Below are 24,949 nucleotides of genomic sequence, written 5' to 3'. Positions count from 1 at the left end.
TCTGTGTGAAACAGCATTTACTTACTGATCCATTTGAAAAGCACGTTCAACCCTGAAGCAATTCTCAATATTTTGCTCATCCATTTAACTGCAGGAGAGCCACACATGATGACCGTACCACCTAGTTGCAGTTTCAGTTCAGGCAACTGCTGACACCAGCCTTGACAGTCAGTGGCATAGCAGTTCAGTATGGAGAGATTTTGACTGGGACACAAGCAGATAATTACTGGAAGACTTTTCTAAAACTATGTATGCACAGTTCAGTCACGTCCTTTATTCATAGTTTTATAAAATGGCACTAATTAAGATAAACAGGGGAAACATAAACCCACAATTTATATGTAATAATATTCAACATGGTTCTAGCTTTCCTCAGTCAAAGCCATGATGCCTGGCAGCTGCAACACAATGTTTTGCCCACTGTGAAAGCTGCTCTCCTCTACAAGGTCTTTACAATGGAGTTAGCATCCACTCCTCACCTTCAGTATAAGCAAACACTTTAATCAAAGCTGTCACGTGCTGCTGGCTTTGGCTGCTGGCTCTGTCTCCTGTTCATATTCAATTTCCACAAACGGTCGCTTCTTCCGGGCCAGGCCCTTCACTGGTGTTTTGCCTTTAGATGTGGAGGTTTCTTGCTCCAGCTCCTCGGCATTGCTGGATTGCTCTTGTTCCTCCTCACTGTCCCCCTCCAGTTTTTCCATTGCCTGTGTGTGAGAGAAAAACCAGTTCCAGTCAGCTGATAACAGCAAACTGACAAGAAGCACTGGGGTGGTAATACTGCGTGACTGCTGTATCCCTGCATAACCCAGAAGGGAAACACGGCCGGGAGGCTGCTCAGAGTTTTCCTGTTTGTTTTCATCCCACTCCCCTATGCCCCTTTTCCTTTGGAGGCTCTCATTGGGATACAGTTCCAAGAACAGCTCTGTACCTCATCCACATGGTTACTTCTCAGATGTCAACTAAAACCGTGAATACAAGCAGGCTACTGAGGTAGGAAAGGCATCAGAGCCAAGCTTCAGCCAGACATGCCAGCTGGTGGTGATCAGAAACAGGAGCTCAGGCAAATTTTAATCTGTGGTTAATTTTGAGCACCAAAGGACAGTACTTAACACTTTGACCAATTTTGCACTGGTCAGGGACCCACTAATACCCCTGGGCAGTGCGTAACACATGCTACTGACAGAACCATTTCTTTCTGAAGATGTTTTTATGACAGAATAAACCTAACAGAGAAGGTGGGTTTTGCTGCATCAGAGAATGGCCATACAGGTTGGTAGCTGAGGTTAATTCTAATGCAAGCAGTTGGAATAAGAATCTCCACAGTCAATTGGCTATAAAACACATCACTAAATGGTACCTCATCTGGGATGGCTGACAATATCCAACACAAGGCAGCATGTATTCAACAAATTACTAGGGAATTCATTAGAAATGTATGAGTGTTCCATTCCATGTCCCCATGACCCCCAGCCCGTCATCCCCGGCAATATTACTTGATATTATTCCCCTCCCTCCCCTCTCCCAAACGTGAGAAGAATTTAAGGCACCATCGAGCCAAATACCTCAAAGTCACTCAGGTCACTCTCATCTATTTCGTCACCCTCCACATATTCCACTTGGCCAACATCCTGCTGAAAGAGAGAGAGATAGAAACAAGTTACACAAGGGAAGAAGAGCAATGTCCAGTCTCTATTGAGACTGTCAGTAAATCCAACATTCTCCCTACATTCTTAATTTGCATTGAAACAGTGTCCGATAGAAATCACTGACTCGCTCTGGTACAGAAATGGCAACACATTGTTTTAGCCAGTCACATTAATTTTAGTAGAAAATTCCTCTTGGACAATAGAGGTGAAAGCATTTCACATTTACTGAACAGCATTTACCATCATTCAGTGTGAAACTTATTTCACCAAAATCTGGAATTCTGCCGTGGGTTTTATCAAATTCAACAAATCTTTGAGCAGCTTTTAGCTTTCTGTCCAACAGTTGTGACTTTGTCAGAGCAATTGCTGCCTTCCCTCCAGCCCCCACCCCTTCTCCTTTCAGAGTCCATCCACCACCCCCCACCCCCCAACCCTCCCTCCAGGCCCATCCCTGACCGCGCCCCCAGACCTTCTCCCACTCTCGACCAAGAACCTTCCTCCAAAGTCATGACCCTCCATTCAGACACATACACTCTGAATGGAGCAAGGACGGTGCTTTCCCCTTGCCATGACATGCCCTGTGGGCACCGCTAGTCCAGTTTTGGGTTTTGTGCTGCTGGCCTGGACTGGTCAATCTGACAATGGCATAAGCTTCTCTATCCCTATAAACATTGCTGGTGTTTCCATGGTGTCAGTCTGGAATTTCACCTATGTTACATACCATTTTAACAGATAAGCAGTGAACAAGGAATTAAAGTGCACACAACAATCAAAAAATCTTCATACATTCTGCTCACCAACAAAAGCATAAAAGGATTAAAAAGTTCATACACATACAGCGTGCTAATATGAGTACTGAGGTCACATGCCCGAGAATACTAATCAAAAATGCATTAGCCACGTTTGGATTCTCAATTTGCTCATGTATTAGAGAATACTGCCCTAAACCAGCTGCATTCAAGGAAGCCAGACCAAGGAACCCACACTCAGTCTTAAAGTAATCCCAATCAAGCAGCACTCAAATTTCATCAGAATGAACGAGAATGGACACAAGTATGGACGGTTTTGTTTTCCCTTCAACTTCTGTCGGCACTTACCTCATCTTCTTCTTCTGAGGAATCCGTCTCGCTCTCTTCATCCTGCTGTTCCAGCGCTTTGTCGAAAGCATGAATGGGGAAGTTGTAGATATCTTCATACTGAAGGGAGAGGAGAACAAGGTATTACTAACTCATCAAAGAGAGATTCCCAGGGGTCCTCCCTTGTGACAGCAACAACCCCTGAACTCACACTTCAGCTCGTCTCTGTGCCCAAAAGGAAATGGAGTGACTTTTTAATCCGCCCGTTCATGGGTTTAGAATTCCAATTTCTCATAAAATGTGCACCTGCTGAAGCAGACCATTCCACAGCACATGCAAGGAAATAACAAGGCAACCCCATTATTCAACCAGTTCATCAATCATCGCCATTCCCTAATACTCATCTCCACAGTATAATCACTGTGCACTTCCCTCACCAGTTACACAATATCTCGATGTGAGCTCAGGTCCAAACCCATGAAGCTCAGTAACTCACCGTCCCTTGCTTGAGTCGCTCCAGCAGTTCCTTCTCAATGGCGTTGTCCAGCTGAGCCGCGATCAGAGCCTTTTCCTGTAATGAAGCAACAGTCAGACTCTGCTACGTTGCAGCCTCCAAGCCCCCAGCACAGAAACTACCCAACCCAGCCAAATTCATCCCATTGGAATCACCACTGAGCACTAATAAATGGCAGTTGCTGAACACTTTCACTCAACTCAGACCTCACAAGGGGTTTGCAGGAATGGTATCAAGAATTAGGTACTTCAGTTACATGGAGAAGTTGGAAAAGTTGGGACTGCACTGCTGAGAGCACAGAAGGTTAAAGGGAGATTTAATAGAGGTATTCACAATCATGATGGGTTTTGATAGCAATATTAAGACAAGTTAAGGAACAGGACACACAGATTTCTGGTGATTAGTCAAAGAGTCAGAGGGGAGATGAGGAGAATCTTATTTGCATGGCAAGTTGCAATGATTTAGAATGCACTGCCTGACAGGGTGACAAAAACAGACTCAACAGCAACTTGCAAAAGGAAATTGGTTGAATACTTTTAAGGGGAGAAAACTGTAGGGCTACTGGGAATAAGCAAGAGAGTAGGACCACCTGGATTGCTCTTTCAAAGAGCTGGCACAGACAGGATTGGCTGAACAGCCTCCTCCTATGCTGTAAGATTCTATGTCATGCTGTGTCTGCCTAAATAAGATGGTCTCCAACGTACTTCACATGGCAGTGATGGTTTCCAGTAAATGAATCAGGCCAACAGCACCCTATTGAAGATGGATCATGGGGACTCTGAAGGTGTCAAACATTCCCCAACATGGCATCAATGTTTCTCCCAGCAACAGTCAATGTCACAGAAGAGAACATGCAAGACATGTTCATTCTGAGTCAGACCCATGGAAATGCAAGAGTGCGTTTACCTCCCTCCGGCTTTCTCTCCGTTCAACCTTCTTGCTTAAAGGTACCAGCTTCCTCCTAAAGAGAAACACAACAAAGTTAGCCCTGGAGAAAGGGGCAGATACCTGATCCCACGTGCTAAACAGCGAAGCAAGGCACCAACCATCCACCACAGTTAACATCAGTGATTGAGGCATCAGGAGCAAGTGATGTCTTTGCTTTTACTCGAGAGGATTATTTCGGAAATGACCCAGGGTCCGATCGCCGTCGGGTCTGCTCCTTTAACACGGCCCAGTTGGCAGTGCTACATAAACAATGCCGCTGAGCTCAGAAAAAGGCAGCTCTTGCCTCTTTGGGAGGTAAATTCTGACATTGCGTCAGAATTTAAATGCCATCCCACCCTTCCATCACTGACCCGAGGAACCCTTTTTGCTTTTTTGGAGCTTTGAGCACTAGAAAATACGCGGATTTACTGGGTATCACCGGGTGGATGTGAGGCAAGATGGAGCTGACATCAGGGGATCTGGATCCCCATAGCTACATGCCCATCTCCGATCATCGCTCCTGGATTCTCACTGACAAAGACAGTCCTTTAGACTTGGGTGATTTCCGCTTTCAAGCTACCTCCCCCCTCCAAAATGAGAGCCCAAACCCCGATGAGTGGTTTGTCGTTAGCTCCGATCAAACAAAGTCCAAAGCTCGGACCGCACTCCAGAATCAACTTACTGTCTCTTCAGTGTGAGTTTGCGGATGCGGATCAGGTACTGTGTGATCTTTGTGAAACGCTGCTTGCACTTGTGTCTGATGAACCGGGGCCAGTAGATGAGATGCTCATCAATCTGTTCCAGAGCTTTCTCATAATTCTTACTTAACTTTACCTGAAAAATATTGAGGAAGGCGTTGAGCTGAGCAATCTTGGACTTCAGGGCAAGGGCTGAAAGTATGCACTTTAAACAGATAAATCAGTAAAACTTCCGTCAGCAAAACAACAGCCAATGCAAGAGGAAAAGGTGGAAAATGGAGTAACAGCTGCCACCAGGCACGACCTGAGGGTTTATTTTACCTGTCTGTAGCAGTACCTGCACCCACATATAACTCATGCATCCATCAAGGTTCACAAATGCTATCCCTCATGAGCCTCACACATGTGCAATTGCTTACACATCTTGCATGTCATTCCTTATGTACCTCGTGTGCTATTCCCGAGAGTTTTTCCTCATGTGTTACTTATGCATCTCATGCATGCACTATATTTGTATAATTCCTAATGTATCTCACACGTGCTATTCCTTATCTACTCCATTCCTTCAGCTCATCACGTGCGTTTAATAATTTCTATTCTTAGACCTGTAACACAGGATTCAGGGTGTTAAGTAATCTCTAAGTGTCGTCATGATAGTGAGTCACAAAAAGTAATTAAATGTCTCCAGAATCAGATATAATAAGCAGGGAACATAGTTCACCAGGAGGTATTATTTCCTGAACGGATATCCTGGTGGGTTATCAGCAACCAGCATTTCGTTCTCATGAAAGAGCAGTAATATCACAGCAATTATAACTTTTCCAGCTCAGGCAGTAAGTTATTCAGTCTGCGCTTACCCTCTCCCACATACGAGATGGAAATGCAGCTCGTTCAATTGTCTTCATGTACAGGAAACACTGACCTGCAGGATGCAAAATATCAAGTTTAACTTATGGAGAACCTGTGACACGCAGACCCACAGTCATCGCAGTGAGAGGAGACAGACTGATGCAACCTTAAAATCATGCTGAGAAAAGTTCACACCCTTGATTAGCAAAATCAAACCTGCATTATCTCAAGCAATGAAGCAATAATAGCTGTTTATCCTGTTTATCCCTACAGATAATACAGCAGGTTGTATATATTCATGTGTGTTTAGCGGAAGTGTTATTTAGCAAGTATGTAACAGGGTTAAGAACCGTTAAACACAATTACGTAGACAGCACAAAAGGGAAACAAGCCATTTTGACAAACCAGTCCACATTGTTCATCTTCCACTTCTGCAGTAGTTTTAACCCCGACTCCTCCACCCCTATCCTTTATGGTTAACCACCTATCCAATGTGCTCTTCAAAGTTTCTACTTCAATCACACACTCACATGTGGGTTCACATTTGACCTGTGATGTGGCAGAAGTACAGCTTAAAGTTTGCAATGTGGGGGTGGAAAAACTGTTTCGGATGGAGAACAGGCTGCTTACCTTTCTCCTCCTTGACGGTTGCATATTGACTGTTGGCCAGAGGACAGGAGGACCGGTTACATAGGCCTGTAATATTGTACTCGTTGCGACAGAAGTTCTGCGTTTTAGTTCTACAAGGTAAAAAAAGGACCAACATTAAAAGGTTCATGAAATGTTTGACATTTGGTTTTTTTTAAAAACTGCTGTCAAATACCCCAGAGAATTGGCTGGTGACCGGCCATCTTGACCCAATATGACAGCAGGATCTCATTCTACAAGACAGAGAAATATCTAGCTATGCAAAGTAAGGGATCTACAAAGTTTGTCTGTATGGGGTATTATGTAGGACTGGCTCCTTCAATGTGATGGAGCATGGATATTTTTCAGACTGTGAGGTGGTTTGTATTGGTGTTCCCCAAAGGGATACATTTTGGGCCCATTACTCTTTTCATATTATTTTTATAAATGGCGCAGACTCAGGTGGAGGGATTATAAAGTTTGCAGGTGATAGGAAACTTGGAAAAAAGAACAGATAGTGATGAGGATAGTGGCAAAACATAAGATTCACAGAAAAAGGAAGGGCAGAAGCTCGGCAGACGAATTTCAATTGAGACAAGCGTGAAGTGATGCACTTTAGGAGGGTTAATACGGAAAAACAGAAGAATATAGGAACATAGAGTTTAAGGAGTAGGAGTAGGTCATTCAGCCCTGTGACCCTGCTCTGCCATTCAATAAGTTGATCTAGTTGTGGTCTCAATTTCATTTTCCTGTCTGCCCCCACCCCCATTACCCTTGACTCACTTGTCTATATAATGTCACAATTTTGACAAGTGTAGACGTGGAGACACGTTGGGTGCCCACATACACACATCCTTGAAGGTGGCACTGCAAGCTGATCATATTTATAAATCACCGGTTAAAGCTCAGGTGGCGATCTGGAGGATTCTGCATCACACTTTATCAAAGGGCTGAGGAGGGGGTTTACCAGGTTGTTACCAGGGGAAGGGGGACTTCAGTTAGGAGAAGAGTTTGAAAACATTATAACTGTTCTTTCAAAAAGAGGTTAAGTATTGACCTAATAGACGCTGAGGGGTTTTGATAGAACAGATAACAGCGAGTTAATAAATAGGGGCCATAAATTTAAAATCATTGGCAAAGGGGAGGTGAGGAGAATTACTTTCACTCACCATGTTGTTGGGATTTACAACACTCTATTTTACAAGGTGGTGGAAGCTGCTTTCATAAATAATTTGAAAAAGGAGTTGGATAGGTAGTTGACGATGAGGAACTTACAGGCTCACAGACAAAATGGAGGGGTGTGGGACATAGCACAACTGTTCTTTCCAGGGGCTAGCACGGGCATGATGGGCTGAATGGCTTTCTGTGCTGTAGGTTTCTATGATCCAACTAACTCTGCTTTGTTTTAAGAACCATGTGCTATCCTTAAACGTTCCCTTTCACATCCCCCCTGGTTAACACACCTCCTACAGAGGGAGGAAGTAAGGCATGTGAATCCAGGCCAGTCGTCGCCAGGAAGATGCTCAGGAATCTTCAGCAAGAATAGTTGCTTCTCCCTTATTGCTCAGGGGGAAAGACTTGGTTTGAGTGTGGTACAGTGGGGATGGGGAACTGAAGGCTACTTAACATTAAAAGCACCCACTCTAGACCAGATGCCAATTCCTGCTCAGCCACTACGAACCAAAACTACCTTAGGGAAGAAGTCACACACTTCAGACATGGTCTAGTTTATTTTTCTGGGAACCTTTACTTACTTCACTTTGTAGGAACAAAACTGTCTGTTTCCTATGACATCCCAAAGCACCTGGAAAAGAGAAATTTGATAAAAATCCAATTAAATTTCACTCTGGTCACTGTTCTCTGATGAACAAAATAATTGCAAATGGAAAAGCAAGCACACTTAGCAGAAACTGCAGGCAAACTGGTGACCATCACTGCAAACGGAAAACTTGATGGATAAAATTATTCCAGTTATTGTGCAAAGTGAAAGTGCTTTCAGTTGAAATGGAATTGTAATGCACACAAAGCATGAGGAACTGTGCCCTCTTTTGTACAGTATTGAAGGGAGCTCCAGGTTTCCTTTGTTTTTAGACTGAGCCTGAAATTCCACCTGGCTGAAGACTGAAAAGACACTTAGTTTCTGAAATATTCCACTGGTGCACTGCAATCCCCCTCATCTTCACATGGATAATCAAACCATTCCAGGGATTTAGCCATTTCGCAAACACCAGGAGTAAAAATCCTTACATGGAGAATTTACTGCACAGATGGAGGCCATTTGGCCCATCAGGTCTGTGGCAGCTGAAAAAGAGTGACCAGCCTCATCCCACCTTCCAGCTCTTGGTCCGCAACCTGCAGATTACAGCACTTCAAGTGCACATCCAAATACCTTTTAAATGCGATGAGGTTTCTGTCTCTACCACCCTTTCAGGTAGTGAGCTCCCTCTGTGTGGAAAACTTTCTTAACACTCCTCTGATGCTTCCACCAATTACTTTTAATGGTTATTGCTCATTCTGCTAACAAAAAGAGATCACTCTGTCTCAGTTTCTCTTGATTTATACAGGAAATTAAATCTCCCCTGTTCCAAACAACCAATCTTTCCTTCTAGCTAAAATTCTGGCAACTTCTTTGTAAATCTCCTTTGTACCCCTCTAGGGTGATCACATCCTTCCAGTAAAGTGATCAAAATTATACACAGTGCTCCAGATGTGCACAGTACTCCAAGACTACATGCTGAGGGATGCTCAAAAGCCGCAAAGGGTAAGTTTGTTATCTAAGGCCCTCACACCATCATACACTGAGGGGCTGGAAACTGTGAAAAACCATTTGGGAATGAATATTGTAAATATAAGCTGTAATTCCAAGTGTAGTGAACATTCCCAAAGAGGTGAAACCTACCCACCAACTCATGAAGAGACCCTGGCTTGTGACTGACCCAGACGGTGAAGGCTTGACCAGGAAGGCACCGAGCACATCGAGACACTTCATTGGGAACGTGAAGAGGTGAAATCGACGCATCGGAGGGAGCACACAATCCTCCAAACAGCCCGTTTACCCAGCCGTTCAAGCACTGCATTTGGCAGTGTCGGCAGGACGTGGAGTGGGCTTAACAACCATCTTGGTGGGGTGGAAGCAAGTCACCCTCGGTCCCGAGGGACCGCCTGAAAAAGGGAATGGGGCACCTCAGGGTGCCACATACCGTACTGAAAGAAACTGATCTCATTTTCACTTTAAGTGAAGTCAACTTTGAACTGTGGTGTGATTTACTTTCATACATTTTGTGAATAAAGTACATTTTGTTGTTGGGGTGGGGGGGAGGAAGGGAGGTTAAGTACTCAAGCTGTACTCAGTCCTCCAGCACAGCTCTCTATCTGTCCTCAGGCCTCTGGCTGCACACAGGCCTCCGGCTGTACACAACTATCTGCACACAGGCCTCCGGCTGTACACAACTATCTGCACACAACTATCTGTACACAGGCCTCTGGCTGTGCACAACTATCTGTACACAGGCCTCTGGCTGTGCACAACTATCTGTACACAGGCCTCTGGCTGTGCACAACTATCTGTACACAGGCCTCTGGCTGTGCACAACTATCTGTACACAGGCCTCTGGCTGTGAACAACTATCTGCACGCAGGCCTCTGGCTGTGAACAACTATCTGCACGCAGGCCTCTGGCTGTGCACAACTATCTGTACACAGGCCTCTGGCTGTGCACAACTATCTGTACACAGGCCTCTGGCTGTGAACAACTATCTGTACACAGGCCTCTGGCTGTGCACAACTATCTGTACACAGGCCTCTGGCTGTGCACAACTATCTGTACACAGGCCTCTGGCTGTGCACAACTATCTGTACACGGGCCTCTGGCTGTGCACAACTATCTGTACACAGGCCTCTGGCTGTGCACAACTATCTGTACACGGGCCTCTGGCTGCGGTCCACCTTGTCTCCAGCTTCACTCTCATCTCCCCGCTCTGACTCTCTGGAGCCTGGGACGGGTCTCTCAGAGCGGCTGTCCTGAGTACAACAACAACCCGGCTCCCCCCCACACTCACATCGTCGTGCTGCATGGCTGGCTCCCTGTGCTGGCCGGCCCAAAGCCTCTTGATTCCCTTTGCCCGCTCTGTCGGCGCCGCTTAAACCCTCAGCCTCACACACACGTTGCTTCACACAGCGGCCGCCATCTTCCCTCCTCATGGCAACCGGCGGGTGAGTGGGGGGGGGGGGGGGGGCGGTCGCTGGCTGCTGCAGTTCCCCATCCTAACCGCTCGATGCCGCTGTCGCCCACAATGGTGTGATACAGCCTTGTGGCCACCCGGTGGCGCACGGTTGAACAGTTGTCACAAATCACCTCGTCCTTCAGGTACCATGATTTGTGCACATGTATTTTTTATTTATTCGTTCATGGGATGTGAGCGTCGCTGGCTAGGCCAGCATTTATTGCCCATCCCCAATTGCCCTTGTTCAGTGGGCATTTAAGAGTCAACCACATTGCTGTGGGTCTAGAGTCACATGTAGGCCAGACCAGGTAAGGACAGCAGATTTCCTTCCCTAAAGGACATTAGTGAACCAGATAGGTTTGTACTACAATCATTCATATATATATATATATATAGCCCCAGGTCCCTCCGCTCCTGCATCCCATTTAGAACAGTGCCTTTATATTGTCTCTCCTTGTTCTTCCTAGCAAAAAAATTAATCACTTCATATTTCTCTGCATTGGATTTCATCTGCCACTTGTCTGCTTATTCTGCCAACCTGTCTACAGTATGTCCTTTCGAAGCTTAGTGCTATCCTCCTTGTGGTTCACAATATTTTCCAGGTTTCGTGTTGTCCACAAATTTTGAAATTGTGTCCTGTTGTACACCAATATCTAGGTCATTCATATATATATAAAGAAGAGCAGCAGTCCTAACACCGACCCCATTATGGAGGAACCCCATTATGAACCTTCCTTCAGTCCACCACTACTCTCTGTTTCCTGTCACTTGGCCAATTTCATTTCCCGGCTGATAATAAACCTGTTTGGCGACCTTATGAGCAGACCTTCCATGACCATCAAGTCCTGAAGTGGGACTTGAACCTAGAGCTTCTGGCTCAGAGGTAAGGATGCTACCACTGCATCAGAAAACCTCTCCTGCCACAAACTAGGTGACATGCAATTAATGCAATACAGGGAATATTGGCTATATATCCGAACTGGTGCTTAGACTCCACGCGAGTCTCCTGCTATTCTATGCCTTTTCTCAACCTTTCACCATATTGCTTCCAGCCTTTTCTCCTGTGGTATCAATTGTTGTGATTGTTTGAAATTTTGCATTCCTGCATTTGTCCTGATGAGAACAAGATGAAAACCTTCGACAACATTTCTCTCTTTTCAGCAATATTCAAGTTTTGTAATACCAAGCGACTTTCAGCACATCTTTCTACTCCCTTTTCTCTCACCTATTGGAATAAAAGGGAGATCAGCAACATGGATAAAAAATTGGCAGAGGGACAGAAAACAGAGGGTAGTGTGAATTGGTGTTTGTCAGACTGAAGGAAGATATATTATGGGGTTCTCCAGGGGTCAGTGTTAGGACCCCTGCCATTATTACATATATGAATGACCAAGGCATTAGTGTACAGGACAGTGTCAATGCCTCGGTTGAACCTTCCTCCACCACACTCTCAGGGAGTGCATTCCAGATCCTTGCCACTCGCTGCATGAATTTTTTTCTTGTTTCTTTTGTCAAAGAAATGGCGGAGTAACAGAATAGGTACTTTGCGTCAGTCTTCACGGTGGAAGACACGAGTAACATCACCAAAGTTCAAGAGAGTCGGGAGGCAGAGGTGAGTATGGTGGCCATTACCAAGAAGGTGCTAGGAAAACTGAAAGGTCTGAAGGTGGATAAATCACCTGGACTAGATGGATTACACCCCAGAGTTCTGAAGGAGATAGCTGAAGAGATAGCAGAGGCGTTAGTGGTGATCTTTCAGGAATCACTGAAGTCAGGGAGGGTCCCAGAGGACTGGAAAATCGCTAATGTAACAGGGTTCCCCTGTTTAAGAAGGGAGTGAGGCAAAAGACGGGAAATTACAGGCCGATTAGCCTGACCTCGGTCATTGGTAAGATTTTAGAGTCCATTATTAAGGATGAGATTTCAGAATACTTGGAAGCACATGGTAAAATAGGGCAAAGTCAGCATGGTTTCATCAAGGGGAGGTCATGCCTGACAAATCTGTTAGAATTCTTTGAGGAGGTAACGAGTAGGTTAGACAAAGGAGAGCCAATGGATGTTATCTACTTGGACTTCCAGAAGGCCTTTGACAAGGTGCCGCACAGGAGGCTGCTCAGTAAGATAAGAGCCCATGGTGTTAGAGGCAAGGTACTAGCATGGATAGAAGATTGGCAGTCTGGCAGCAGGCAGAGAGTGGGGATAAGGGGGTCCTTCTCAGGATGGCGGCGGTGACTAGTGGAGTTCCGCAGGGGTCAGTGTTGGGACCGCAACTTTTCACTTTATACATTAATGATCTAGATGAAGGAACTGAGGGCATCCTGGCTAAGTTTGCAGATGATACAAAGATAGGTGGAGGGACAGGTAGTATTGAGGAGGCGGGGAGGCTGCAGATGGATTTGGACAGGTTAGGAGAATGGGCAAAGAAGTGGCAGATGGAATACAACGTGGGGAAGTGTGAGGTCATGCACTTTGGTAGGAAGAATAGAGGCATAGACTATTTTCTAAATGGGGAGCGAATTCAGAAATCTGGAGTGCAAAGGGACTTGGGAGTCCTAGTCCAGGATTCTCTTAAGGTTAACTTGCAGGTTGAGTTGGTAGTTCGGAAGGCAAATGTAATGTTGGCATTTATTTCGAGAGGACCAGAATATAAAAGCAGGAATGTGCTGCTGAGGCTTTATAAGGCTCTGGTCAGACCACATTTAGAATATTGTGAGCAATTTTGGGCCCCATATCTCAGGAAGGATGTGCTGGCCCTGGAGAGGGTCCAGAGGAGGTTCACGAGAACGATCCCAGAAATGAAAGGCTTCACTTATGAGGAACGTTTGAGGACTCTGGGTCTATACTAGATGGAGTTTAGAAGGATGAGGGGGGATCTGATTGAAAGTTACAGAATACTGAAAGGCCTGGATAGAGTGGACGTGGGGAAGATGTTTCCATTAGTAGGAGAGACTAGGACCCAAGGGCACAGCCTCAGAGTAAAGGGAAGAACTTTTAGAACAGAGATGAGGAGAAACTTCTTTAGCCAGAGAGTGGTGAATCTATGGAATTCATTGGCACAGAAGGCTGTGGAGGCCAGGTCATTGTGTGTATTTAAGACTGATTGGTAAGGGGATCAAAGGTTATGGGGAGAAGGCGGGAGAGTGGGGTTGAGAAACTTATCAGCCATGATTGAATGGCGGAGCAGACTCAATGGGCCGAAGGGCCTAATTTCTGCTCCTATGTCTTATGGTCTTATGGTTTAACCATTTAAATCTATGCCTTCTGGATCTCGACTCCTTTACCAAAGAGAATAGCTCCTCCCTACCTACATTTTAAGGTGATTAGCAAAAGAAGCGGTGGTGACATGAGGAAAACCTTTTATTTACACAGCATCTGGTTAAGATTTGGAATGCACTGCCTGAGACCATGGTGCAGGCAGATTCCATAGTGGCTTTCCAAAGAGAAAATGGAACAGCCTGTGCCCATGTGTAGCAAGTTTTGAACAAGGTTCAGGCTTGGGCTGATAAGGAGCAAGTAACATGTGCATACCACAAGTGCCAGGCTATGACCACCTCCAACAAGGGAAGAGTCCAACCATTTTTCTGTGATATTCAACAGCAATGCCACAATCTTCGAGAGACTTAACTGGAGCAGTCACATAAAATTTCGAATAAGGATCTAACATGAGTTCCAAAGAAGTCATATTGAACTTGAGATGTTAACTCTTGTTTCTCCCTCAACAGATGCTGCAAAGGGCTGCTGAGTTTTTCAGTGCTTTCTGATTTCAAATCTGATTTTACCTAATGAAGCTTACTAGGACATATACTAAGACAGGCCAAACCTTGACATTCAAAAATTAAATTGCCAAATACTGGAACCTTGCTTCTAGGAAAAAACGATACCACAAAGAACGAATTGCCTCCAGTTCAGTATCAGACGGGTAATGTGCCCTGTCGTAACAAGAGGGACGGCACATATCACACATCGGCGTGAATAACCCACTCATCATTTGACTGAACCAGAAGGATCGACGAATTTAATGGCCGCCCGGAACATGACCCTGAACAAATTCCTTTTAGGTGAGGGTGAACCAAAACATGTCCCCATTTCCTTGGCGTCCTCTGGTAGGGACGCGTTCACTTGGTTCTCTTGCGGTTTCTTTTGGTTTGGTGACTTCTTAAAATCTAAATCTTATTTTCGAAAGCCTTAGTAATTAATTATGTATATTTATGCGTGTGCGTGATGACGTAGAATAATAGTCAAGCGAGAGTCGCATTCCGCCCATACTGCGCGTGCGCCACAGCGCACATTGGCTTTAAAGGGTCCATGCTGCTTGTCCTGCACAACCCAGGCAACTGGCATTGGAATACAGCAGCACCTTTAATGTAATAATATGCCCCAGGACAATAATTAGACAAAAATTTGATATTAAGCTACATAAGGAGATATAAGGGCGCATGACCAAAAGCTTTTTCAAAAGGAGCACTGAGAAAGAGGTGGAAAACTGGGAGGGAATTTCAGAGTTTAGGCAGCTGAGGGTGAAGGAAATTGGGATGCAACTGCTGCTGGAGGATCACTGGCTCAGTGAAAGAGCCTCGTTGGTCTACCCGAAACTTTCTGGTCATCCAAGCAAAGAGCTGTCAACAGCTGAGTGCCACAGACGTGCACATTTCAAAGTCCCAGATGGTGCGCTGAGGGACACACAAAGGGCCGGGGCAGCTGCCACAAAGGCTCAGTGGGGAAAGGCCACTCACTGTCTCAGGCACTTCTGCCGTAGTACACCGAGGGGCTGGAAACTAAAAACCGCTCAGGCTGTATGCTTGATATGAAATTGAACTTGTAATTGTAAAGTGTAGGGAGGCACCTCAGAGTGCCACATACTGTATTGAAGGAAATTAATCTGTTTGCACTTTATGTAATGTCAACATTGAAATGAATGTCCCCTTCACTGTCAGGGCTGACGGCCTGAAGGTGCTGGGGATATGGTTCGGAGGGACCGGGGCATGCGTTAGAAACTGGAAGGAGCGAGTGGCTATGGTGAAAAGGAAACTGGGCATGTGGGAGCGACGCTCCCTCTCCATTGCGGGTAAGAACCTGGTCATCAGGTGTGAGGTACTCTCGCTGTTGCTGTACGTGGCGCAGGTCTGGCCCATTCCACACTCCTGCGCGATGGCGATCACTCGAGCCATCTTCCGCTTTATCTGGAGGTCGAAAATGGATCGTGTCCGCAGGGACGCGATGTACAAGCCTCTAGATAAAGGGGGAAAAAACGTGCCCAACATCGCCCTCATACTGATGGCCACCTTTGTGTGTGGCTGCATCAAGCGGTGCGTAGACCCTCAGTACGCAAACACCAAGTGTCACTACGTGCTGAGGTTCTACCTGTCCCCGGTGTTGCGAAGGATGGGTCTGGCCACGCTGCCGCGGAACGCTCCAAGTAGTTGGACCGTGCCGTACCACCTGTCCCTGTTGGAAAAATTGATGCAGAAAAACACCTTTGACCACAAGTCCATCAGGCAGTGGTCAGCACGTAATGTCCTAGAGGCCCTGAGGGAAAAGGAGAGGGTGGACCCTGTGGGATGGTTCCCCGAGCAGACTGTCAAAGTCATTTGGCAGAATGCCTCATCGCCAGAACTTTCCAACAAGCACCAAGACGTAGCTTGGCTGGTGGTGAGAAAGGCCCTCCCCGTCAGATCCTTCCTACACGCCAGGAGGCTCACCCCCTCTGCACGTTGCCCTCGAGGTGGCTGTGGTGGGGAAGAGACCGTTGTTCACCTCCTTGTGGATTGTGCCTTTGCAAAGAAAGTCTGGAGAGAGATGCAGTGGTTGCTGTCGAGGTTCATCCCGAGCAGTTCTGTGACACAGGACTCTGTGCTCTACGGGCTGTTCCCAGGGACACACACCGAGACAAACATCGACTGCAGCTGGAGGATCATCAACTCGGTGAAAGACGCGCTTTGGTCTGCCCGAAACTTGTTGGTCTTCCAGCACAAAGAGTTGTCCCCGACCGATTGTTGCGGACTGGCACAATCCAAAGTCCAGGACTACGTGCTGAGGGACGCACTAAAGCTTGGGGCAGCTGCTTCAAAGGCGCAATGGGGAAGGGTAGCTGTCTAAGACCTTTCTACCACAGCGCACCGAGAGACTGGGAACTGTTTAGAGCCCCTCGGGCTGTACAGATCAAAATGAAAGGCTGTAAATGATTGTAATATTGTTTGTACTGATGCACCTGGTGATACATTTTGTAAAAGTTTAACCTGGATTGTACCCTTGTAATGTTGTTTTTGAAATGGTTTTGAATGTGATTGAAGATATTTTATGAATAAAGTATATTTTTACAAAAAAAAAATGAACCATAGAACCATAGAAAAGTTACAGCACAGAAGGAGGCCATTCGGCCCATCTTGTCCATGCCAGCCCGAGGACACCCAGGTGCCCTTTCTAATCCCACCTTCCTGCACCCGGCCCATAGCCCTGCAGCTTACAGCACTTAAGGTGAAGATCCAGGTACTTTTTAAAAGAGTTTAGAGTTTCTGCCTCTACCACCGACTTGGGCAGTGAATTCCAGACACTCACTACCCTCTGCGTAAGAAAGTTCTTCCTCATGTCCCCCCTACACCTTCTGCCATTTATCTTGAATCTATGTCTCCTGGTTCTCCACCAAGGGAAACAATTTTATCCTGTCCACTCCATCTATTCCCCTCATAATTTTGTACACCTCAACCAAGTCACCTCTCAGTCTTCTTTGTACTAAGGAAAATAACTCCAACCTATCCGATATGTCATGTATGTATCTTTATACATTTTATGGATAAAGTATACTTTTGTAAAAAGAATGTGGGACACACAACAGGCCACAGTTTGAGGAATGCAGAGTTCTCAGAGAGTTGTAGGGCTGCAGAAGGTTAAGGAAATAGTGAGGGGTGAGACCATGGTGGGGGAGGCAAAATTGGAATGAGGATGAGGATTTCAAATTTGAACTGTTTGGTGAACTGTGAGTTAACATAGGCCAGTGAGCACATGGAAGGTGGGTAAATGGGACTTAGTGCGAGTTAGGATACGGGCAGCAGAGTTATGGATGAGTTCAAGTTTACGCGGGATGGAAGGTGGGAGGCCAGTCAATGAAGTATTGGAATGGTCAAAGTTGCAGGAAGCGAAAGCTTGGATGTAGTTTTCAGCAGCAGATAGGCTGAAATTGAGATAATGGCTGAAGTTCTTGCGGTGGGAGGCAGCTTCGTGGTGGAGAGGATATGTGGACATAAGCTCAGCTCAGCTTAGGGTCACATTGGACATAGAAGTTGTGAATGCAATAGTTCAGCCAGAGATAGAAGCCAGGGAGGAGAACAGTTTATGTGGGAATGCAGTTTGTTTTCAGGCCAAAGACAGTGGTTTTGGTCTTCCCGCTGTCCAACTGGAGGAAATTGCAACACATCCAGAATTGGATGTCAGGCAAGCAATCTGAAACAGAGGAATGGCAGAGGGCTCCCTCGTGTGGTGATATTGCACTATGGTTCTGTGATAAAATTAACTGCAAATATAGTCAGGAGTGTGCCTTATTGTTTTATAAAGTCCTTCTCACAGTTACTGAGTAATAGTTACAGTAAACAAGCATATTTCCAGTCTAGGGAAGTGACAAGAACAGCGTCAATTGAACAACTCAAATCCTTATTTTCTGTAGTCGTCTCCTCTCTGGCTTGAGAAATAAACAACCCGGGACAGATCTATTTGGACAGGTCTGTCATCAAGCAATCTCAACATTTGAGGAGAACAGAATCAGGTCCCTATAGGATAAGCGAGAATAGCCAGTGCCTTTACCCACCCTTCTCACAGTGACTTTATATGTAATATTTGCATTCGGATCTGCAAGTAAAGATTTGGTTTAACGTCACATATTAGATGACACGAACCTAGACAATAAACAGTTGGTCTCCTTGCTGAACATTCATCTGCCAGGAGAACACATCATCATGTCCTGATACTGGCTTTTTTCCAGGATACAGTGACACCAGCATGATCTGGTATTTTACTCAAATAATCATCTTTTGATGTGTGAACCCATGGCTTCTTCTGCCTCAGACTGTTTATCTGATCTCCAGTGACTTACTGTACAGTTTAGTGCAAAAAACCACACAAGAGCATCAAAATACACTGGAGGCATATATTTATTAAAAGTATTTTACATTAAAAGAAAACCCTTCATAAAAGAAGGAACAGATTCAAAGCACTTATTTAAATTATGTACAAAAACAGTCGTGCCCAGTAAATAACAAAAGGCGCGCAATATACAGCACGATTATCAGAGAACGCATCACAAAGTCCCATGTTGCAGCTATCTGCAGAGTGAAGCTCTCTCTCTGTTCTATTCTAACAACATGTACTAATCCTGAGCTCAGAGGAGCACTTTCAGCCACATCAGTGTAACACTTCCATTCCCCAACACAGCTGTCCTCACAGAATCTTTGAATGAAACCTTTAATTTAATGTCACTTTGAGGGAGATATGTCATTTATCAGAAGCAAGCAGGGAGATATAGCTTGACTTGAGTGTGGCAGTTGGTTTATTCCTCACTGATAATTCTCGGCACAAATTTGCAATAACCATCCCCACCTCCCCACAACAGCCAGGCATACAGATAGTCATATTGAGTGAGTGATAGGAAATAGATTTTCCTCTGACTCACCACAGATATGAGAACCTGTGATATTCAGATGGTGGTACTGGATATCACTATGAGAATAGCACAGATCCACTTACAGAGTCTGCACTTGACTGGCATGGGAATAGGTCAGGTGAATGTGAGTTTGGTATGATTCCTCCAACCTATACACAGTTATATGGATGAATCAGCATGTATATGCCAAGGTGCATGAAGCACAGTCTGGTCCCTCCACTGTGTACATCACAGCGTGTTCCTTGTGCAGTCTGTATGAATAACCATATTGATTTCTGTTTGTTTAAGTACTGTTCAGCACTTTAACTTCTCACCAATTGTTTCCCGTCTGAAAAATTATTCTCACTGTGATTTAATTCCACGGCTGCTGTGAGCTCACTTATGCCTCATGCAGACGGCAATCTCCACTTGGAAGGTGAGTCAGACTTGGTAACATATCTATCTGTGGAGGGCATCACTGCTGAGCTCGTCCACACTGTCACACAGTTCTCTGAGGATGACTGAGTAGCGATCAGAATGGGAACTCTCTCTAACCCATGGCACTGCCAAATTGCAGCACCAAGTATTGCACCAGTTGAGATCAGCCAACTCAGCACAAATTAGGGATCAAACTGCCTGGTTTGTGTGCCTCAGCAATGTACTGACTCACCAAGTAGGCTTCTGTTGAGCATTAAAGGGCTCAGTCAGAAACTAAGGCTGAAAGTTGTTCTATTCCTCACCAGATGTGTTGGAAAGGCTGTTAGAGAGGAGACTTCCCAGTAATTCCCATTGCCACTGCAGTGCAGCAGTGTGGCATGGCTCAGATCCTCTCACACACTCTATGGTTCCAATCAAAAGTCAATCAAAGTTCAAAAGAAAATAGAAAACTCCCGATTCTTGGCTATTCCGAGCTGCTGCTGTCCATGTCAATTTGAACACGTATCAAACAAGTTCATCCAGGAGTGTGCCAATTGCTTGTTGCTGCTCTGGTGCTCCAGCAATAGGTTTGTTACACATCGGACAGACACAGCGAATTTCCAGCCACTTCACCAAGCACCTAGAGAACACAAAAGAATCAGAAACCAAGTACCGCCAGTACAGTCAATGTGTGCAAGCTGTGTGCCATCATCCAGAGTGAAACACAGTTTACAGGCAGTGTGACTGTACAGAGTAAAACATGATGTAGAGGCAGTGTAATATTGTACAGAGGGAAATATGAAGTTAAAACACTGTACAGTGAAGCACTGTATTTCAGCAGTTTGACACAGTCAAGTGAAATACTGGGTTCAAGAAAAAAAACCTGTGTTTGTATCACGCCTTTTATGAGCTCTGGACCTTTCAAAATGCTTTACAGTCAATTACTTTTGAAATGTAGTAACTGCTTTAACATAGGGAACTTTGTACAGAATACGACACAGTGTACAGGCAGTACAGTGTTGTATTAAACAAGACACTGTGTTTGGAAGTGTGGCACTGTACAGAAAGAACAGTCCAGGTAGCGCAACACTGTACTGAGAAAGACAGCACGAACATTGTGACATCTGACAGAGTGAAATACTGAGTACAAGCAGTACAACATAAAATAAATGGAAATAGAGTGCAGACACTGCGTCACTGGATAGAACAAGACACTTCAGGTGTACTTCCATAAGCAGCAATTCAGTTGTCAGTACAAACATTGACCCTGGTCTGAAATTTACTGCATTGATCAGACTTTAGTCAGATTAATTGCTTCTGTAGGTGGTGTGTCAGAGGAATTTGCTGCAAATTTTCCACGTCATTGCTCTTTCTTGACTGCAATGAATTGCTGTTCCAGCTGGTTTCCAGCTCTGTGCAGTTACTGTGGCCTGTGTGGGGCATAAAGCTCAGCACAATGTTGCACTGGAGCAAAACACAACAACTGTTTGACTCAAAGGTTACTCACTTCCTGTGAAAGGCGTGTTGACATGGTAACAGTCCCAGCTCCTCTTTAATCTTGAAATCCTCTAAGCAAACAGCACATGTCTGCTGTGGAATAAACAAAAATGGAGGTTTTTCATTTCATTTTGTATGTATTGGATTGAAATAGCCACTTTCAAAAGGGTGCCCTTCGGTCATCCAAACTTGACAGAATTCTTCAAGATAAACATCTTACTTCATTTTAATGCAGCAAACTGTGACAGATCATGCAACTCTCCAATAAAAAAAGCAGTAAAATCGTGACTTACCCCATGTAAGTTCAGCTTTTTAGCATCTCCCCTTGTTATAACCTGAGGAGACAGTGAAAGAAGCACATTCACAGTGAGAATGACAACCCAGATACCAGCCTACAGCTCCGCACGTGCTGCAGAGAACAGACATCAGAAATCCACACAGCCTCAGAAATGAGGAGGGCTCATAGCCAGGCATCCCCGTTGGGCTACAGATGCCTTTTCTGGGAGATGATCTTCTTTCTGGCCCCCTCTGTGCAGCTACTGTTTCCAAAACTTTCCATGGGTACAGAGGGGTTTCCTCAAGGGCATCAATACTGCCAGAGAAGAATCAGAGAGGGACTTCCTCCTGTTCTGAATTCATTATTGGAGTATAGTTTTAGTCCCCTTACCGAAGAAAAGATCAACTTGCCTGAGAGATGGTGCAATGAAGGTTCACTAGATTGATCCAGAGAAATTGTGCGGGGCTGGGGCAGGGGGGCGGGGCAGTTGTCCTATGAGGACGGAGTGAGTAAATGGGCCTTTATTCGCTGGAGTTCCGAAAAAAATGAGAGACGATTTCATTGAAACACTAAAAAAAATATTTGGAGGGCTTGACAGGGTAGATGTTTCTCCTGGCTAGAGGGTAAGGAACGAGGAAGCAGAGTCTCAGGATGAGGGGTTGGCCATTTAAGACCTAGATGGAGGAGAAATTTCTTCAGTCGGAGGATTGTGAAACTTGGGAATTTTCTACCACAGAGGGTTGTCGATGCTCAGTCATTGAGTATACTCAAGACTGAGTAACTGATAAATTTTTGGACAGTAAGGAACAAAGGTAATTGGGCAGGAAAGTGGAGTTGAGGTAGAAGATCAGCCACGATTTCACCAAGTGGCAGAGCAGGCTCGAGGGATCATATTGCCTACTCCAGTTCCTAGCTTTTAGGGTAGATCAGCCTGGCTGAGTTCAGGTCAATGAAGTGGCGTGGTGCGAGCTAGATCCACTTTCGCAGTGGTGGGGGGGCGGGGGAGGGAAATACTCGGCTGCTGCAGCAGCTTGGAGGGACTGGCTGACAACTGGGTGGCCAACAAAAGGGCTACAAGCCCTGGGGAACGGAAGTAATTTGGAAGAGGGCCAGAGAGCATATAAACTGATTTTAAAATGGAGAAAATGCAGGCTTCGCTGCTGACGCTGCAAGGCTCTCATTGACACAGTCTCCCTACCCGCTCTTCCTTTCTGTCCTTCACTATCATCAGCAGTGCTGCCGAACAGAGGAGTCCTGAGCTCCAGACCCCCGCCACGTGACAGTGGTTGCTGCTGGTTAAAAAAAAAGGGGTGTAATTTTCGGCTTCCTCCCTCTTTCTTTTCCTTGATTCTGCATGCTGGATAGTATGGAGGGAAACCCTCCTTGTGGTTGCAAAGTCTGAGCTGGACGTGTGGCTCAGGGGCAGTGGAGCTTTAATCTAACCAGTGAAGTTGGTTAAGGTTTGAAGCCTGCCTAAAGCTAGTTTTGAGTTAGTTCTTTTTTTTTTACCTCTTTGTATCCATATCTCTCATTCTGTGCTTGGTGTCGCAGTTTACTGAAAGGAAACAGGCAGATGGTTAGTCACAGGAAATGAAAACCATACTTTTTTTTCAACAGCATGGCAAACTTGGCAGTCAACATTACTTCACTGCTCCAAAAGGCCAGTCAGCAACTGGACACTCCCAGCACTGAGCATGGTGGTGGAGCGATCACATCTGAACATTGGCTGGAATCTAAACTGCTGCGGCCTTGAGAATTAGGTCCAAATTCTGGGGGGGCCCCAACACCCACTGCCATTGTATCTTTATACAGATCATGTAACAAGAGTTACGGCCATGGACTGACACACACATGTGGCTAAATTCTATGTCTATTTGTGATGAACATAAATATTTATGCATTCACGTATTTGCATCTGCTCCACAACAAATTCCATTACTCAGTTCTCCAGTTTAATGCAATTTGTACCGTGACATTTTTGTGCTAATGAGCTGCATATGAAAACTCAGCAATATAAGGAAGTGTTTATGGAGTTTGAGAAAAGCAGCAAAAGTACTGAAACCACGTGAAAAATCTGAAACCCAGAATCCTGCATCCTCCACACCTCTGACTGGGACTTGTCCATTTTGGTGGAGTGGGAACCAACAGCTTAAAAACACACAGCAGCTTAAACAAAGCCACAGCACTGAACTTTGTTTGGTGGCAGGACAGAATGGTTTGCAGAGGACAGGGTCACCGGGCTTGCTGATTCCAATGTGGAAGAGCTGTGGGAGGTAGAGGACACGCAGAATGTACTGTTTGGGGTGGAGGGATGGAGGGCCCAAAGAAAGCAGATCAGGGGGCCAGCAAATTCAATGCTAAACTGGTTATCCTGTACATTGGCACTTAGAGCAGCCCTTTAGCAGGGCAAGGAATCTCAGCAGTCAGTCACACCAAAGAACGTACTGTACTAAATGGGTTTGCTGCTCACAATGACCTCTCTCAAACTGATGTGCTTCAATCAATGCTCAGAAGGCAGCACAGTGCCTTCACTCACAAGCAAATACCCTATTAAAAGCCTCCTAAGGAATCGAATTTCTTGTTGAATTCATTTATTATCCCAGTATTATAACCTGCCTACTAATTTACGGCACCTCATGGTACCCAAGGTAATTTTCACATTTTGTATTCTTGTTAAAGGAGAACACTGCTCGCAACAGCCAGGAGGGATTGGCAATAACAAAAACAACTCAAATTTGCCAGACCTCTAATTTAGAAAAATAACCAATGCTGTTCACAGAAGAGTAACCAGAAAATAAATAAACCTGGAGATGAAGAACGAGATGTTATGAGGGATGACCAAAAGCATGTTCAAATTGCTGAGATTTAGGAAGGGTCTCAAAGGAGGAGGGAGATGAAGAGGCAGGGAGGTTGAGAGAGGAACTTCCAAAGTGAGCCCTTGGATGGCTGAAGCCACAGTCACTAATGGTAGGGATGGACGGAGGAGATGATGGACAAGAGGCTCAGGTCACAAAAATTGCGAGTGTGGGGATGGGTGAAAGGCAGGAAAAGGTTATAGAGATGTGGAGGGGGAAGACCGTGATAGGATTTGGCCAAGAAGATAAGAATTTAAAATCTGAGGTTTTCAGGTACCAGGAACCAATGTCAGTCAGTGGACATAGGGCTAATCAGTGATTAGAACTTAGTGCAGGATTGGGTATGGGTAGCATTATTTTGGTTGAGCTGAAGTAGACAGAGGGTTGGGAATTGGAAGATGTAATGGTTGAGTCTGGAGGTAACAAGAGTATGGATTAGGATTTCAGCAGCAGAAGAACTGAGGTCGGCAATGTTACAGAGGTGGAAGTTGCTGGTCTTTGAGAGAAGGGTACACAGAGTTGGTACTGGGCCTCTAAACTTGAGACCTGTTCATGACTATGAGGAGGATGCTTTTCTGATTCTGGGGAGAAATGCCATTGAGTGCATTGAAAATGGGGCTGAGCATTCATCAAAACATTACATTAGTCATCCTTGTAGTAAGCAATTCACTCATTGGAACACTAAACCAGGGAGATCTTTATAAGTAGCTGTCA

The 24,949-nt window shown here is 45.3% G+C and overlaps 2 protein-coding genes and 1 non-coding gene across 5 annotated transcripts in view; all 3 read right to left on the bottom strand.

Annotated features, from left to right (window-relative positions):
- Positions 1 to 254: 254 nt before the first annotated feature.
- mak16 (MAK16 homolog (S. cerevisiae)) lies at positions 255 to 10,546 on the bottom strand. Of its 2 annotated transcripts, none has more exons than XM_078565519.1 (10): positions 10,396 to 10,546; positions 8,092 to 8,141; positions 6,341 to 6,450; positions 5,719 to 5,783; positions 4,846 to 4,997; positions 4,143 to 4,197; positions 3,219 to 3,293; positions 2,744 to 2,842; positions 1,563 to 1,631; positions 255 to 704 (listed from the first exon to the last, which is right to left on the bottom strand). In XM_078565519.1, the coding sequence occupies exons 1-10, from the start codon at positions 10,408 to 10,410 to the stop codon at positions 513 to 515; spliced, it is 882 nt and encodes a 293-aa protein (XP_078421645.1). In that variant the 5' UTR covers positions 10,411 to 10,546; the 3' UTR covers positions 255 to 512. The 2 variants fall into 2 exon arrangements, with proteins under 2 accessions (XP_078421645.1, XP_078421646.1); XM_078565520.1 differs by having other exon boundaries at positions 1,563 to 1,628.
- Positions 10,547 to 14,469: 3,923 nt separating this feature from the next.
- On the bottom strand, positions 14,470 to 14,567 carry LOC144695127 (small nucleolar RNA U13). The gene has a single exon (XR_013579888.1). It is a non-coding gene; the product is annotated as a small nucleolar RNA U13 (small nucleolar RNA).
- A 4,116-nt stretch (positions 14,568 to 18,683) lies between these two features.
- The window catches only part of rnf122 (ring finger protein 122), a 30,538-nt gene continuing 24,272 nt past the window's right edge, over positions 18,684 to 24,949 (bottom strand). Inside the window, exons 4-7 of one of the 2 annotated variants that reach the window (XM_078565515.1) lie at positions 22,890 to 22,935; positions 21,397 to 21,438; positions 21,114 to 21,196; positions 18,684 to 20,246 (exon numbers count right to left, since the gene is read on the bottom strand). In XM_078565515.1, coding sequence (XP_078421641.1) covers positions 20,132 to 20,246; positions 21,114 to 21,196; positions 21,397 to 21,438; positions 22,890 to 22,935 — 286 coding nt within the window. In that variant the 3' untranslated portion in view covers positions 18,684 to 20,131. The remainder of the gene's footprint in view (positions 20,247 to 21,113; positions 21,197 to 21,396; positions 21,439 to 22,889; positions 22,936 to 24,949) is intronic. The other variant, XM_078565516.1, reaches the window with a different exon arrangement.

The sequence above is a fragment of the Cetorhinus maximus genome, chromosome 20 (genome assembly GCF_964194155.1).
Source record: "Cetorhinus maximus chromosome 20, sCetMax3.hap1.1, whole genome shotgun sequence".
Lineage (NCBI taxonomy): Eukaryota > Metazoa > Chordata > Chondrichthyes > Lamniformes > Cetorhinidae > Cetorhinus > Cetorhinus maximus.
This window is presented reverse-complemented; position numbering and strand designations above follow the sequence as displayed.

What these genes read in the sequence shown, in the direction of transcription:
- mak16 (XM_078565519.1), bottom strand. An exon ending in AAACTCACACTGAAGAGACA is followed by an intron (nt 4,198 to 4,845) that starts GTAAGTTGATTC and finishes GTTTCTCTTTAG; the next exon opens with GAGGAAGCTGGTACCTTTAA. An exon ending in AGCGACTCAAGCAAGGGACG is followed by an intron (nt 2,843 to 3,218) that starts GTGAGTTACTGA and finishes CTCTCCCTTCAG; the next exon opens with TATGAAGATATCTACAACTT.